Genomic DNA, 16234 nt, shown 5'->3' with positions numbered 1-16234 from the left:
ATTTCTGTTTTGCATTATTTACTTTGGTCCCCATTCTAGCCTAAGATTTTTTAGATTCTATTTTTCCATTCTACATATTAATTGTTCATTCCAGATTCATGTTATTTACAAATATGACAGGTATACTTGGAATAGCTTCATACAAGTCATTGAAAAAATGTCGAAAAGTCCAGGACCAAGTACAGATACCTCTGCCATTCTACTGAAGACCAACCTTCAAGAGGACCTAAGTACTTTAATGTTTTATTTCTGGTTCTAGTTATTTATCTAGTTCTAAATTCACTTAATTAAAGTATCATCTAGACCACATTCCATCATTCTGTACATAAGAGTATCATGAGAAGTTTTGTCAGATGGTTTGCCAAACTATAAGTACTCTGTGTCCATAGACTTCTCTGACTTATCAGGCAAGAAGATATTCTGTTGAAAAAGACAATGATGTTAGTTTAGCATCACTGATTTTTCGAAATAATGCTGATATCTATATCTATATCTATATATACCATCTCTTTAACAATGTGCTTTAGAGTTTTGTCAGGAATAGAAACTAAATTTATTGGGATATAGTTTTTAGAGTCATTTTTGAAAATCAAGACATTTGCCCTTCTTCAAATATTTCTCTTCTTCCTTTTTTATTTTTTTGAGGTTTTCTCATCTAGTTTGGATGTTCACTGTCTGTTAACAGTTAGAACACAATACCTATGAACATGGAAGCTTTAAGTTCTTCCAACATGAACCAGTTCACCTTGCCTTCTACTCCTGAGACATCATTCTATCAATTGTCTTTAGCTATACTGTTACTCAAAACTCTCAATATTCAAGCCATCCACCAGTATTAGCCTTCTCAGTAACAGGGACTGGCATGTGCCACCAAGCTACTTTGAAGGTTATGGTCCATGATTCAGTAATTATATCTTCTAGTACTTTTAATATTTTATTTTTTAATAGTTTAAATATTAAATAATTTTTAATATTTTAAATATTAAATAAAAATATTTTAATATTTTAATATTGTAGGTTGAAGTTCATCTGGGGCTTGTGACTTGAACTCATTAAGGAGAGATAGATGTTCTTTCATCATCTCACTTATCTTTGGATTAAACTTCCTAGTAGCCATTGTCATTTTATACCTTCCAATCTAAAAGTCATTCTCCTTGGCAGAGAAAGCAGAAGTAATATAAAATTAGAATAAATCAGCCTTCTTACTGACATCTGTTAGTTATCTATCTCAAGTAATACTAGATTTATCTCTTCACTGATTTTCCTTACCCACTTCACCTCTCCAAGGAAAAAAAGCTAAAAATTCCTTTTTGTTGTTTTTAGTATTCTTCATCAGCCTCTACTTTTGTGATCTTGCACTCCTGATGTTCTTATCAGACAGTGATATTCTTTTGTGTTTATATTCATTTACTTCCTCTTGCTTCCAGGTGGATCTTTTTAGGTCCTTCCCTTCTTTTCCCTTTCACAAGAATAATTTTCCTATATGTCTTTCTTTCATTTTCTGATAACCTATCACTCTTCTTGAGTTAGCAATTCATTTGGATATTAGAACCTTATCTGCCCTTTCCCTTAAGCTTTGAGATTGGTTCTTCCCAAATCTAGAGTACACATCAACTTTTTTTTTATTTCTCCATCACTCTCTAATAGATCCTGCAGGTCACTTGCCTCCAGGTTTCTAATAATTACTATTTTAGCAGTTCTTTCTTTAACTCTTTGGTTCCAGGGAACATTATTTTTCTTTATAAAAGAACTAAAAATTCATTTCTATGTATTTTTTTACATTATTCAGATTTCCTGCTATATCCCTTCCTCTCACTCTTACAGAGAGTCATTCCTAATAATGAAGGATTTTATCTTAATAGGCATAACAAATATAGCAGAACCAATCAATATATTGGAGAATTATCTCTATAAAGTAGTTGGGGAGATTTGTTCTCATATCACTTATTTGGGTAAAGCTTATTATTTATAATTTTGTAACCTTAATTTTTTTATTATATTGTGGTGATTATGTATGTTGTCTAGATTCTCTGGCTTCACTTTTCATCAGTTTATGCCTTTCCATATTTTTCTGTATTCATCATATTTGTAGTTTCTTACCAAACAATATTCCATTACCTTCATTGATTTGGAAAAACATAGAAACACTAAAGTAGTCATAAAACCAAATCTTTAATCAGGACAAGAGACAATGATCAATATTTGGCCACCACACAGAGTCAAAAGCATAAAAACCACACAGAGAAAAAGGCTCTGTGACTCTGGGAACAGTGTCTCTGAGAGAATCACCACACTTTGGTTCTCCAAAATATAATAAAATATAGGGATTTTATATACCTTTGGGGGAACTAAAGACAGGGAAGTATGATTGATTGGCTTTATAATGGCTACAAGGAAATGAGAAATCCAAGACAAGATTACTAATAAAAAGAGGTCAACCAGGTGTTATGGGAGTGAAGAGGTGCACCCCTGGGGTTTGGGAAGGATACCTTTTGCAAGAATGCAAGACTCCAAAACTTAGCTTAAAAATAAAAAGAGAAATTTATTAATTTAGAGAGTAATGTTGAGAATGGCCAGGAGGATGGCACAGGTGGAACAGCAAGATGGAAGGCTGCTCCTTGGGAGGACAGCATGGATGGAAAGACTGTCCCCCAGATGATATCAGTTCTGGGGATTTTATACTCTTTACAACAGATGCTGTGTCATGGTGACTCTAGAGTGGTAAACCCTCAGGCATTTAGTTAGGGTTTTGGTTATCTGACTGGGGTCTGCCTGGATACATAGGGAATGACCCTCATAAAAGATTCTTTAGTTTTAGGGAACTGACACATGCCTGAGATACAGCCTGATAGAATCAAGGTATAGTCTGGAGGTGCATCTCTCTGTCCATCTTAAATCTAAAGGAGGATCAAAGGAGGACAATCATCTCAGAGTCCTATAGGGGTCATTGAATATTTTAGGCTAGGAGTCATGAGGATGTAAGGGAGCAAAGGAATTTCCCTGATAATAGTTTGCCTGTGCTTCTGGGGGTACAATGCCCATGTCACAAGGACTGGGCTACCTGGGAGAGGTCTCTGACACAATGGGAGAAGCTTCTAAGACAAAAAGGGTATTTAACATTTGATTATATCTACTAGCCCCACCTAAACTGGTAACAAGGTCAGTCTGGGACTCTCTTTAAGGTCATTTCCCAAAGGATACTAGCAACCTTCTCAACTACCAGTTGACACCTTCACGTACCACAGTTTGTTTAGTCACTTTAAATTGTTGAGCATCTGAAATTGTTGTATTCAACTTTTTACTGCTAGCAAAAGTACAGCTATAAATATTTTATGGAATATTCTTTAATTGGATATAATAACCAGACCAAGAATGCTAGAACATTCAAGAAACCACCCACCTCTGCAACATCTCTTAAATATATCCCCTCCTCTATTTACTGCATTGTTCTGATAAGATGTCTTACCTATATTTCTTCTTCAAGAAGAAATTCTTCTTCTTCTCAACACCTAGTCCAGCCTCCAGGTTATTTCAACAATATGTTTCTTAATCATAGAGTGGGTCATTCATTGCCTCTTTTGAGGCTTTTAATAGCCATGTGAGGTGAGGGCAATTATTATCCCTATTTGGAAATTAGTAAAGCAAGGCTGACAGAGGTTAGATGACTTTCCTAGGGCCACACCGCTCTTAAATATGGTAAGCAAAATCTTACTCCTATCCACTATTTCACCTAATTTCCCTGTCAATTTGAATAATTATAGGTTTCTGCTTAAGACTGAGAGTATACTTACTGATTGTTCTTTGAAATGAATAAGGACAGTTTGAAATTAATAAGTTATGTCTATTTAAAAGGCAGGATGGGGCTTTTATATCACCTTATATCTGAGATATCCTAATCTTAGAACAGAACTAGGAATGGAATTTTGGCTTACGTTCTACCCAGACAAGGAATCATTCAAAGAATTCTTCGGGCACAGGATCATGGCAGAAATATACATACATGGCTCGAGAAGAGTTACTTAACTTAAAGTTCCTGGACAAAGCCTTGAAGAGGGGCAATAATTAAATGTCTCAAACAGATTGTAGCCACTGACAAGTGAACCACAAATTTCAAATCTCAAGAGTTCTTAATCCTTGGTCAAAAGTAAAAAGGTATGGTGAGTAGGAAGGGGAGTATGGCCCCAGAATCCAGTCTTCTAGATAAAAAAAAAGGGAGATATTTTTGGCCAGGGCTAGCCTCAGTTATTTCTGTAGCAACTGCAAGTTTTAGAGTTCCAGGAACTGACCTTTTATTTTCAAGGAAGGAATTCCTGAGAAATACCAGCCTCTTAAGGAGAAGAGGAACTTAAAAATAGATGTCAAAACTGAAAGAGTGGGAAAGTAGAAAAGTACAGTAGTCCTGGATTTTGCTTTTTATTTCCTTGAATTATTTGAATAATACCAGTGGGATGGGTTTGCTTGGCTGGCAACCCCAATGGAGGTTTCCAATAGGGAAGGAATCCAATATATAGGGCAGTACTATGAATTGTGGAGACTGCATGAATTTCCTCGGAATTGTATCAATCATTTAAATAACATTGAAACCTTTATATTTTTCTATACTATTATGAATCTTATGAATCTCTGTATGTGTTTTTTCTTATATTTTATATAGACTAGAATAGTAATGGAAAACCTTTTAGAGACTGAGTGCCCAACATGCATCATATAGCATGTCAGCCAGCCATCCACTTATGCCAGACAGGGAAGGGAGGAAGAGTTCCCATTGGGTTGCTGGGCAGAGGGGCAGGTGAAGTGAAAAATGTCTTCAGGTATGGTGGATAGGGGAAAGGAACAGCCCCCTTCTGCATATGTGCCATAGGCTCACCAGCACAGGACTAGAATAAAGGCTATCCTGTACTATATATATATATATATATATATATATATATATATATATATATATATATATAATATATATAATAGTATAAATATTACATGGAATATAGATTTATTTTACCTATAAATGTGGGAACATATGCTAGATTTTATTTAGACACAAGCTATATTTTAATATTTCCCCGGAATCAACTCTGTGTAGAGACACCAAAAAAGTATGATTTTGAAAGGTCAGTTTTTCAACCACAGGATGATGAAATTTTATTTGCAAAAAAGCTTCAGTGTCTGCCTATTGCATATTATATTGTTCAAACTCATTGTCTTCTATACCTTGACACCAAATACTTTTGGAAAGGTATTCCTATCTCATCTTCTATTATTCCCTTCCCCATACTCCACATTTTAGCCAAATTAAACTTATCCTACCTCCTTTTCCTTTCTCCATCCCTTTCTCCAGTGAACTGTACTTACTTTCCTGTTCATCAGTCTTTGCTTATGCTTTTCTCTAGGCCCAGAATGACTACCTTCTTCATCTTCATTTGTCAAATTCCTAATTACCTCTTGAATGCTCCCTTTGCCATGAAAAATTATCCCTTAGTATCTCAGACAGCACTGTTTTAAACTCTGATATATTTAACACTGTATTGTTATGATAGTCATTTATGTTTTGTCTTATTCAAGTATTTGACTATAAGCTCCATAAGATGTTGTACCTTATCCAACCTTTGTATCTCTTCCAGTGCTGAGCATGATACTACCAACAGAAGGCATTTAATAAGTATTTGTGGAGTGCATGAATATTAAATGAATGTTTCCTTGTATCTTATAACAGCTAACTTATAAACTAAAGTAGAACTGAGAAGGGGTATCTGATTTTGCAAAAAGGGGTTGAAAAGAAAGAAAAGAAATTATATTCCTTTCTATTTTTCAGAATAACTTTAATCTCTCTTAGAAAGAGATCAGGAGAGGTGGAAGAAAATTTAGAAAACAATGCAAGGTAGTCTGGGTTGCAAACCATGAGAGATTGTTTTCTTTGTATGGGTTACCATAAAGTCAGTAAACTAAATATTATGTCAGTAAGGTTGTGGATTCCATAAAATATGAGGTGATCCATGTAGACCAAGTATATTGTTTATTTAAAAAACCTTGGAGGCAGAGTCAAGATGGCGACTTAGAGGCAGCGAAAGTTCAGACCTCTGAAAACCCTTCCTTACCGATCACAAACTGAATGCTCCTAGGGGACTGAAAATCAAACCTAACAACAAGACAGAGCCAAGGAACCCTCCTGCTAGACTCAATCCAAAAGTTAAGCCCTCCAAAAGCTGGAATTTGAGAACACTTGGGTTTAAGGGGAAGGCAGAAGGAAGGTCCCAGGACCCCTACCCCCCCCCCCCCCCCCCAGAGTGCTAAGCCTCTAGCGGCAGTGGAAACCTCTGGGTGGCCAAAGGCACTTGTCTGAAGGGTGTGCTTTGTGGTCAGGACTGTGATAGGCTCAGAGTATCGAACACAGGTGGTGGGGAAGGAGCAGGAGAGGGAACACAGAGCAGGAAGCCTGGCCAGAGCAGAGGAGACCCTCCATATTGTGACCTCTAGCCTTCCAGGAGGTTTTGGCCTCAGAGCACATCCAGCCCAACCCAGGTGAACTTAATCCCATCAAAAGACTTCAGAGGTCGGGGAAGCACGAGCTCCATACCCCTCCCCCACAGATTGCATGGAGAGAACTTCTGTCAAAGTTCCAAGAGGGGAGACTGACAGAAAACCCCCAAACCAAAAAAAATGAGAGGAGCAAGAGCACAGACAAATACAGGGAGTAAAGAGGGGGTAAATATGAGCAAACAATAGAACAAGAAGAAAGAAATTACAATAGACAGCTTCTTACAGGCAATGAACAAAGAGCAAACAGAACAGAGAAGGGGGATCAGAAAATGATAAATCAGAAATCCCAGTGAATTGGAAACAGGCTTTGGAAGAACTCAAAATGAAATTCAATTGGGAAAAGAACTTAAAAACTAAGATAAATCATCTGGAAACAGAAAATAGTGTCTTGAAAGCCAAAATCAACCCCCTTGAAAATGAGGCAAAAGAGATGAAAGATGAGGCAAAGGAGATGAGAGATGAGGCAAAGAGGATGAAAGATGACCTCTAAAGAAAATCAGAACAGAAGAAGGATGACCAAAAACCCAGGGATGAAATCCAGTCTTTAAGAACCAGAATACAACAACTAGAATTAAGTGACCTCACAAGGCAGCAGGACACTATAAAACAAAACCAAAAGAATGAAAAAATTGAGGAAAATATGAAGCATCTCATTCACAAAACAAAAGATCTAGAAACTCATTTGAGGAGAGACAATGTAAGAATCATTGATCTACCAGAAGACCATGACAAAAGAAAAAGTCTGGACATAATACCATGGGAAATTATTCAAGAAAACTGCCCCTATATTCTAGAACAAGAGGGAAAAGTGGAGATTGAAAGAATCCACAGATCATCTCCTGTACTTAATCCCCAATTGACAACACCCAGGAATGTTATAGCCAAATTCAAGAATATCAGACCAAAGAAAAAATATTACAAGCTGCCAAGAAGAAGTCTTTCAGATACCATGAAACCACAGTGAGGATAACACAGGATCTGGCTGCATCTACACTGAAGGACCGAAAGGCATGGAATATGATATTCCTGAAAGCAAGGGAATTAGGTCTACAACCAAGAATCAAGTACCTAGCAAAACTGAGTATATTCTTATAGGGGAAAGTATGGTCATTCAACAAAATAGAAGAATTCCAAGAATTTGTAAAGAAAAGACCAGACCTGAACAGAAAATTTGATGTCCAAGCACAGAATTTAAGAGAATCGTCAAAGGGTAGTTAAAAAAGAGGGAAAAAGAAAAACAAACAAAAAAAAAACCTTTTTAAAAGAGACTCATTAAGTTAAAATGATATGTATCCCTATAAGAAAAGAGGTCATTGGCAATCCTTAAAAACTCTTGTTATAACCAGGGCAGCTAGAATAATTAGAGGGAATAGTGACAAACTGTATAGGATGAAATAACAAAACATAAATAGGTATATTATGTATGCATAAATGCATATATGTGTGTATGTGTATATATATATATATATATATATATATATATATATATATATACAACTAGAGCTAAAAAAAGAGGTTAATACTAAAAGAAATTGGAAAAGAAACAAAAAGGGGTAAATTTATATGTCACAAAGAAGCTCATGGCGGGAGGAGGGAGAGCATCAATATAATAGAAGGGTAAAAGAGGTTGGAGACAGGAAATACTCAACTCTTACATGCATTGAAATTGACCCAAAGAGGGAAGAACAATCCAATCCATTGGGGCAGAGAATAGATTGTCTCCCTATAGGGGAGTAGAAGGGTAACAAAAGGCTGGTGGGGAGGGAAGAAGTATAAAGGAGGGAGAGGGTGGGGGGAGTAGTTTTAAAAAGACTGCAAAGAAAATAAGAGGAGGAATAAGAAGGGAGGGGGTAGAAAGGGAAGTAAAATAAGGGAGGGAGCTAGGGGGACTGATTAAAAACAAAGCACTGGTGTAGAAGGAAATAGTGAAAGTAGTAAAGGCAGGACTAGGAGTAGAAATCAAAATGCTGGGAAATACACAGCTGGTAATCATAAATCTGAATGTGAATGGAATGAACTCACCCATAAAATGCAAAAAATAGCAGAGTGGATTAGAATCCCAAACCCTATCATATGCTATCTACAAGAAACACACATGAGGAAGGCAGACACATATATAGTAAAAGTAAGAAGATGGAGCCAAATCTATTGGGCATCAACTGATAAAAAGAAATCGGGTGTCACAATCATGATATCTGATAAAGCCAAAGTAAAAATATATCTAGTTAAAAGAGATAGGGAAGGTAATTACATCCTGATAAAAGGCAGTATAGACAATGAGGAAATATTATTCAACACGTATTCACCAAATGGCATAGCATCCAAATTTCTAGAGAAGAAACTAGTGGAGCTCAAGGATGAAATAGATAGAAAAACTATAGTAGTGGTAGACCTGAACCCTCCTTTATCTGAACTAGATAAATCAAACCAAAAAATAAATAAGAAAGAAGAAAGAGAAGTGAATGAAATTTTAGAAAAATTAGAGTTAGTAGATATGTGGAGAAAAATAAATAGGGACAAAAAGGAATACATCTTTTTTTTTAGCAGTACATTCACAAAAATTGACCATGTATTAGGGCATAAAAACATTGCAAACAAGTACAAAAGAGCAGAAATAATAAAGGCAACCTTTTCAGATCACAATGCAATGAAAATAATAATTAGTAAGGGTACATGGAGAGTTAAATAAAAAATTAATTGGAAATTAAACAAAATGATTCTCCAAAACTGGTTAGTCAAAGAACAAATCATAGAAACAATTAATAATTTCATTGAAGAAAATGACAATGATGAGACATCCTTTTAAAACCTATGGGATGCAGCCAAAGCAGTACTGGGGGGGGGGGGAATTTATATCCTTGAGTTCATATATTAACAAATTATGGAGGGCAGAAGTCAATAAATTGGGCATGCAAATTAAAAAAAAAAACTAGAAGGTGAACAAATTAAAAATCCTCAGATGAAGACTAAATTAGAGATTCTAAAAATCAAAGGAGAAATTAATAAAATTGAAAGTCAAAGAACTATTGATTTAATAAATAAGACTAGAAGCTAGTACTTTGAAAAAAACAAATAAAATAGACAAAGCACAAAGTCTAATTAAATAAAGGAAAGAAAAAACCAAATTGCCAGTATCTAAGATGAAAAGGGAGGCCTCACCTCTAATGAGGAGGAAATTAAGGCAATCATTAAAAACTATTATGCCTAATTATATGGCAACAAATATGGCAATCTAGGTGATATGGATGAATACTTACAAAAATATAAATTGTCTAGCCTATTAGGGGAAGAAATATATTACTTAACCCCATATCAGAAAAAGAAATTGAACAAGCCATCAAAGAACTCCCTAAGAAAAAGTCCCCAGGTCCAGATGGATTCACAAATGAATTCTATCAAACATTCAAAGAACAAATAATTCCAATATTATACAAACTATTTGATTGAATAAGAAAAGAAGGAGTTCTACCAAATTCATTTTATGACACAAATAAGGTACTGATCCCAAAGCCAGGCAGGTCAAAAACAGAGAAAGAAAACTATAGTCCAATCTCCCTAATGAATATAGATGCAAAAATCTTAAATAGAATACTGGCAAAAAGACTCCAGTAAGTCATCACAAGGGTTATTCATTATGACAAGGTAGGATTCATACCAGGAATAAAAGGATAGTTCAATATTAGGAAAACCATCCATATAATTGACCATATTAACAAGCAAACTGACAAAAATTACATGATTATCTCAATACATGCAGAAAAAGCCTTTGATAAAATACAACACTGATTCCTATTGAAAACACTAGAAAGTTGAGGAATAGAAGGGCCTTTCCTAAAAATAATAAACAGTATATATCTAAAACCATCAGGAAACATCATCTGTAATGGGGATAAAATGGAAGCCTTCCCTATAAGATCAGGAGTGAAACAAAGATGCCCATTATCACCTCTATCATTTAACATTGTACTAGAAACACAAGTAATAGCAATTAGAGAAGAAAAAGAAATTGAAGGTATTAAAATTGGCAATGAGGAGTCCAAGCTATCACTCTCTGTGGATGATATGATGGTCTACTTAAAGAATCCTAGAGAATCAACCAATAAGCTAGTCAAAATAATCAACTTTAGCAAAGTCGCAGGATACAAAATAAACACGCATAAGTCATTAGCATTTCTATATGTCTCCAACCCACCTCAGCAGCAAGAATTAGAAAGAGAAATTCCATTTAAAACCACCCTAGAAAATATAAAATATTTAGGAATCTATCTGCTTAGACAAACACAGGAACTATATGAACACAACTATAAAACACTCTCCACACACTTAAAACTAGATCTAAACAATTGGAAAAACATTGATTGCTCATGGGTAGGATGAGCTAACATAATAAAAATGACAATCCTGCACAAATTAATTTATTTATTTAGTGCCATACCCATTGAACGACCAAAAAATTTTTTTACTTTATTAGAAAAAACCGTAACAAAGTTCCTTTGGAAGAACAAAGGATCAAGGATATTCAGGGAACTTATGAAAAAAAAATGCAAAGGAAGGGGGACTTGCAGTCCCAGATCTCAAACTATACTATAAAGCAGTGGTCATCAAAACAATTTGGTACTGTCTAAGAGATAGAAAGGAGGTTCAGTGAAATAGACTAGGGGTAAATGACCTCAGTCAGACAGTCTATGATAAGCCCAAAGATCCCAGTTTTGGGGACCAAAACCCACTATTTGATAAAAACTGCTGGGAAAATTGGAAAACAGTATGGGAGAGATTAGGTTTGGATCAACATCTCACACCCTACACCAAGATAAATTCAGAATGGGTGAATGGCTTGAATAACAAAAAGGAAACTATATGCAAATTAGGCAAACACAGAATAGTATACTTGTCAGATCTTTGGGAAAGGAAAGACTTTAAGACAAAGGAAGAACTAGAAAAAATCACAAAATGTAAAATCAATAATTTTGATTTCATCAAATTAAAAAGTGTTTGTAAAAACAAAACAAATGCATCCAAAATTTGAAGGGAAGCAACAAACTGGGAAACAATATTCATTACATAAACCTCTGAGAATGGTCTAATTACTCAAATTTATAAAGAGCTAAATCAATTATATATATATATATATATATAAAATCAAGCCATTCTCCAATAGATAAATGGGCAAGGGACATGAATAGGCAGTTCTCAGATAAAGAAATCAATACTATTAATAAGCACATGAAAAAGTGCTCTAAATCTAATAATCAAAGAAATGTAAATCAAAACAACTCTGAGGTATTACCTCACACCTAGCAGATTGACTAACATGACAGCAAAGGAAAGTAATGAATGCTGAAGGGGATGTGGCAAAGTTGGGACATTAATGCATTGCTGGTGGACTTGTGAATTAATCCAACCATTCTGGAGGGCAATTTGGAACTATGCCCAAAGGGCAGTAAAAGACTGTCTGCCCTTTGATCCAGCCATAGCACTGCTGGGTTTGTACCCCAAAGAGATAATAAGGAAAAAGACATGTATAAAAATATTCATAGTTGCGCTCTTTGTGGTGGCAAAAAATTGGAAAATGAGGGGATGCCCTTCAATTGGGGAATGGCTGAACAAAATGTGGTATATGTTGGTGATGGAATACTATTGTGCTCAAAGGAATAATAAAGTGGAGGAATTCCATGGGGACTGGAGCAACCTTCAGGAATTGATGCAGAGTGAGAGGAGCAGAACCAGGAAAACATTATACATAGATACTGATACATTGTGGTATAATCGAATGTAATGGACTTCTCCATTAGTGGTAATGCAGTGATCCTGAACAACTTGGAGGAATCTCTAAGAAAAACCACTCTCCACATTCAGAGGAAACACTTTGGGAGTAAAAACACGGAAGAAAAACAACTGCTTGACTACATGGGTCGAAGAAATATGGTTGGGGATGTAGACTCTAAACGACCATCCTAGTGCAAACAACATGGAAATAGGTTGTGATCCAGGACACAAATAATACCCAATGAAATTTCACGTTGACTGCGGGAAGGGTGGGTTGAAGGGAGGGAGGGAAATAAAGTGAGTATTGTAACAAAACAAAAAACAAATAAATAAATAAACAAATAAACAAACAAATACATACATACATACATACATATATTATTAAAAAAATAAAAATAAAAAACCAGGTTCCTTTCTAAGGTAGGTGTCAGAGAAGAAGCTGTATCTTCATTTGCAGACCCTGAAGGTGTTCCAAATGGGACTAATCTCATGAATATTGTGATGAGTATTCAAAACATGAGTCAATAATTAACCCTATTTTGTCTTTCCTATATCATTTGCTTCTATGGTCTTCTTTTCCATTACTCCTACATCTCTTTAGTCCCTTCTTACTTATTCTTTGCCTCTTTTCACTCTTGGCCACTGCTGCACTGCTTCTTGCCAGGGAGACAGTGTATCATAGTAGAGAGTATTGTACATGATTTTAGGAAGTCTTTATTTTATATATCCCTTCAGACATTCACGAAATATATGACCATGGACAAGTCATTTAACCTTTATGGTACTTGGTTACTTTACCTGTAAGATGGGTATAATAATAGCTGTAGTATTTATATTACATGGTGATAGTAAGGCTCAAATGAGATAATAATGTCACATATGGTATTTTGCAGAATTTTATATTCCTAGTTATGAAAGTCACATTGATTTTATCTTGTATCATTATTTTTCAGGTAATATAAAAATTTTTTTTAGGTAAAAAAGTCTCTTGACTGATTTTACTGAGTGATCCTCTCCTTCCTTACCTTAACATGTTGAAATCATAGATAGCAAATCAAAGAGAATAAAACTATTTTCCTGTATTTTGTTTTTTTCATTCTGGTTTTCTTGATTCTTTTAGGTGTCAGAACATCAAGCAGCATGAGAAGTAACAACCAGAGTTTATTGGGGACTTTTACTGGGAATTTCTTCCTTTTGGGGGTCTCTGATAGACCATGGCTAGAGCTGCCCCTTTTTGTGATCCTTCTAATATCCTATGTTCTGGCAGTCCTGGGAAATATTGCCATTATATTAGTGTCTCGGCTGGATCCTCTGCTGAGTAGCCCTATGTACATTTTCCTCAGTCATTTGTCCTTTCTGGACCTTTGCTATACCACCACTACTGTGCCTCAGATGCTGTTCAACATGGGTAGCTCAAAGAAGACTATCAGTTATAGTGGCTGCACAGTGCAATATGCCATCTTCCATTGGCTAGGCTGCACTGAATGTGTGGTCCTGGCTGCCATGGCTTTGGACCGATATGTGGCCATCTGTAAGCCTCTCCGCTATGCAGTCATCATGAACCGCCCACTATGTCAGCAGCTGGTGGGCACTGCCTGGATCAGTGGATTTGGAAATTCTCTGGTTCAAGTTGTACTAACAGTACAACTACCCTTCTGTGGACGGCGGGTGCTGAACAACTTCTTCTGTGAGGTGCCAGCTATGATTAAGTTGTCGTGTGCCAACACATCCATCAATGATGCCACATTGGCTGTACTGGTAGCCTTCTTTGTGCTGGTGCCCTTGGTCCTCATTCTTATCTCTTATGGCTTCATTGCCCAAGCTGTGATGAGAATCAAGTCCTCCAAGGGGCGGAGCAAAGCTTTTGGGACCTGCTCTTCCCACTTGATAGTAGTGTCCCTCTTCTATTTGCCTGCCATCTACATGTACCTTCAGCCCCCCTCTAGCTACTCTCAGGATCAGGGTAAATTCATCTCCCTCTTCTACTCCATCATCACTCCTACCCTCAATCCCTTCATCTATACCCTCAGAAACAAAGATGTGAAGGGGGCACTGAGAAGGCTTTGGGAAAGGAGTTGGAGACTGTTTCAGAGGTAAGCAACACCATAGAATAGGTATTTGAGATTCAATATAAATTTATATATTGCCTTCTGCAGGAATGTTTAAAAACTCTTGAAGTTGTTAAGGATTCCTATAGAAAGATCAAAATTCTTAGTGTAAAGGACTGGAGACATCATTCTCCAATTGATAAATGGTCAAAGGATATGAACTGGCAGTTTTCAGATGAAGAAACTTAAACTATTTTTAGTCATATCAAAAAACGTTCCAAATTACTATTAATTACAGAAATGATCTCACAGCTATCAGATGGTTAATATGACAAAAACGGAAAATGCAAATTGTTAGGGAGAATGTGGGAAAAAATAGAACAATAGTACACTGTTGGTGGAGCTGTGAACTAATATGATCGTTCTGGAAATTAATTTAGAACAATGCTCAGAGTGCCATAAAACTATGCTTACCCTTTGACCCAACAATATCATTACTATGTCTGAGACATCAAAGATGTAGGGAAAGGACCAACTTGTACAAAAACAATTAGAGCAACTTTCAGAAAAAAAAAAAAACAACCTTGAAGAACCTATATGAAGTGATGCAAAGTAAAGTGAACAGAACCAGGAGCACATTATATACAATAACAGCAATAATGTATGATGATCAACTGTGAGTGGCTTAAATATTATCAGCAATGCAAAGATCCAAGATAACCTCAAGGGAATCATGACAAAATGGCTATTCATCACCATAGAAGAAACTGATAGAGTACAAATACAGATTGAGGCATACCATTTTTCACTTCATTTCCTTCATGAATTTTTTCCTGATAATAAATGATGTTTATCTTCTTTTACAACATAATGAATATGAAAATATGTATTGCATGATATCACATGTATAACTTATACCATATTGCCTGCTAGCGTGGGTAGGGAGAGGGGATGGAAAGTACATAGATGGCAAAATGTCAGAAAACAATTATTAAAAATTGTAGCTATATATTAAAAAAAAAAGACTGATGGCAGAACACAGTACTTGGTTTCCTTTATAATGAGATTCAAGGGGGGAAAATTTCTTATCTAAAAATGTCTTTCTGACTTGTATGTCACAATGCCTGAATTTGCATCATTAGAGATTCACTCTATTGGGTCTTTAGTGAAATATAACCTTATTCCAAAGTGCTATGGACTACCCATTTCCTTTTTTAATTGATTATTTTAATTAATAAGAATCTATTTTCTCTCCCAAGTCAAATCAAGTCAACAAATATTTATTAAACACTTTATATATCAGGTATTATACTAAGCACTAGATATTAACTATTACTTCCTATTAAAAAAAAGAAACAAACAAAAATATATTGTAACAAATATGCATAGCCAAGCAAAAAAATTATCTCACTATCCATACCCACAAAATACATCTCATTCTGTGCCCTGACATTTCTAACAGGATGAGGGACAGATTGTATCACCACAGGTTGTGGAATTATGGTTGTAATTGCAATGATTTGAGGTTTGAAGTCTTTTAAAGTTGTCTTTAAAATATTGCTATGTATTTTGTTGTTGATTCTGTTCACTTCCCTCTGTATTATTTCAGTCATATTATCCACATTTATCAAGGGGGAATCTAGGGAGCTTAGTGGACTGAGAGTCAGGCATGGAGATAGGAGATCCTGGGTTCACATCTGGCCTCAGTCATGTCCTAGTTGTGTGACCCTGAGCAAGTCACTTAACCCCCGTTGCCTATCCCTCACTATTCTTCTGCCTTGGAATCAATACCCAATACTGATTCTAGGATGAAAGATAAGTTTTATTAAAGAGCCTACTATGTGCCAGGCAATGTGTTAAATGTTAGAGATACTAGAAAGGGAAAA

The 16234-nt window shown here is 35.7% G+C and overlaps 1 protein-coding gene across 1 annotated transcript; it reads left to right on the top strand.

Annotated features, from left to right (window-relative positions):
- The first annotated feature begins 13440 nt into the window (after nucleotides 1–13440).
- On the top strand, nucleotides 13441–14545 carry LOC100011081 (olfactory receptor 2B11-like). The gene has a single exon (XM_001364708.5). It carries the CDS (start codon nucleotides 13441–13443, stop codon nucleotides 14395–14397), a length of 957 nt encoding a protein of 318 aa, XP_001364745.2. The 3' UTR covers nucleotides 14398–14545.
- The last annotated feature ends 1689 nt before the right edge of the window (nucleotides 14546–16234 follow it).

Source organism: Monodelphis domestica, chromosome 2 (assembly GCF_027887165.1).
Source record: "Monodelphis domestica isolate mMonDom1 chromosome 2, mMonDom1.pri, whole genome shotgun sequence".
In the NCBI taxonomy this organism is placed as follows: Eukaryota; Metazoa; Chordata; class Mammalia; order Didelphimorphia; family Didelphidae; genus Monodelphis; species Monodelphis domestica.
This window is presented reverse-complemented; position numbering and strand designations above follow the sequence as displayed.

Coding starts and splice junctions, on each gene's coding strand:
- LOC100011081 (XM_001364708.5), top strand. CDS start 13,441: ATGAGAAGTAACAACCAGAGTTTATTGGGGACTTTTACTGGGAATTTC.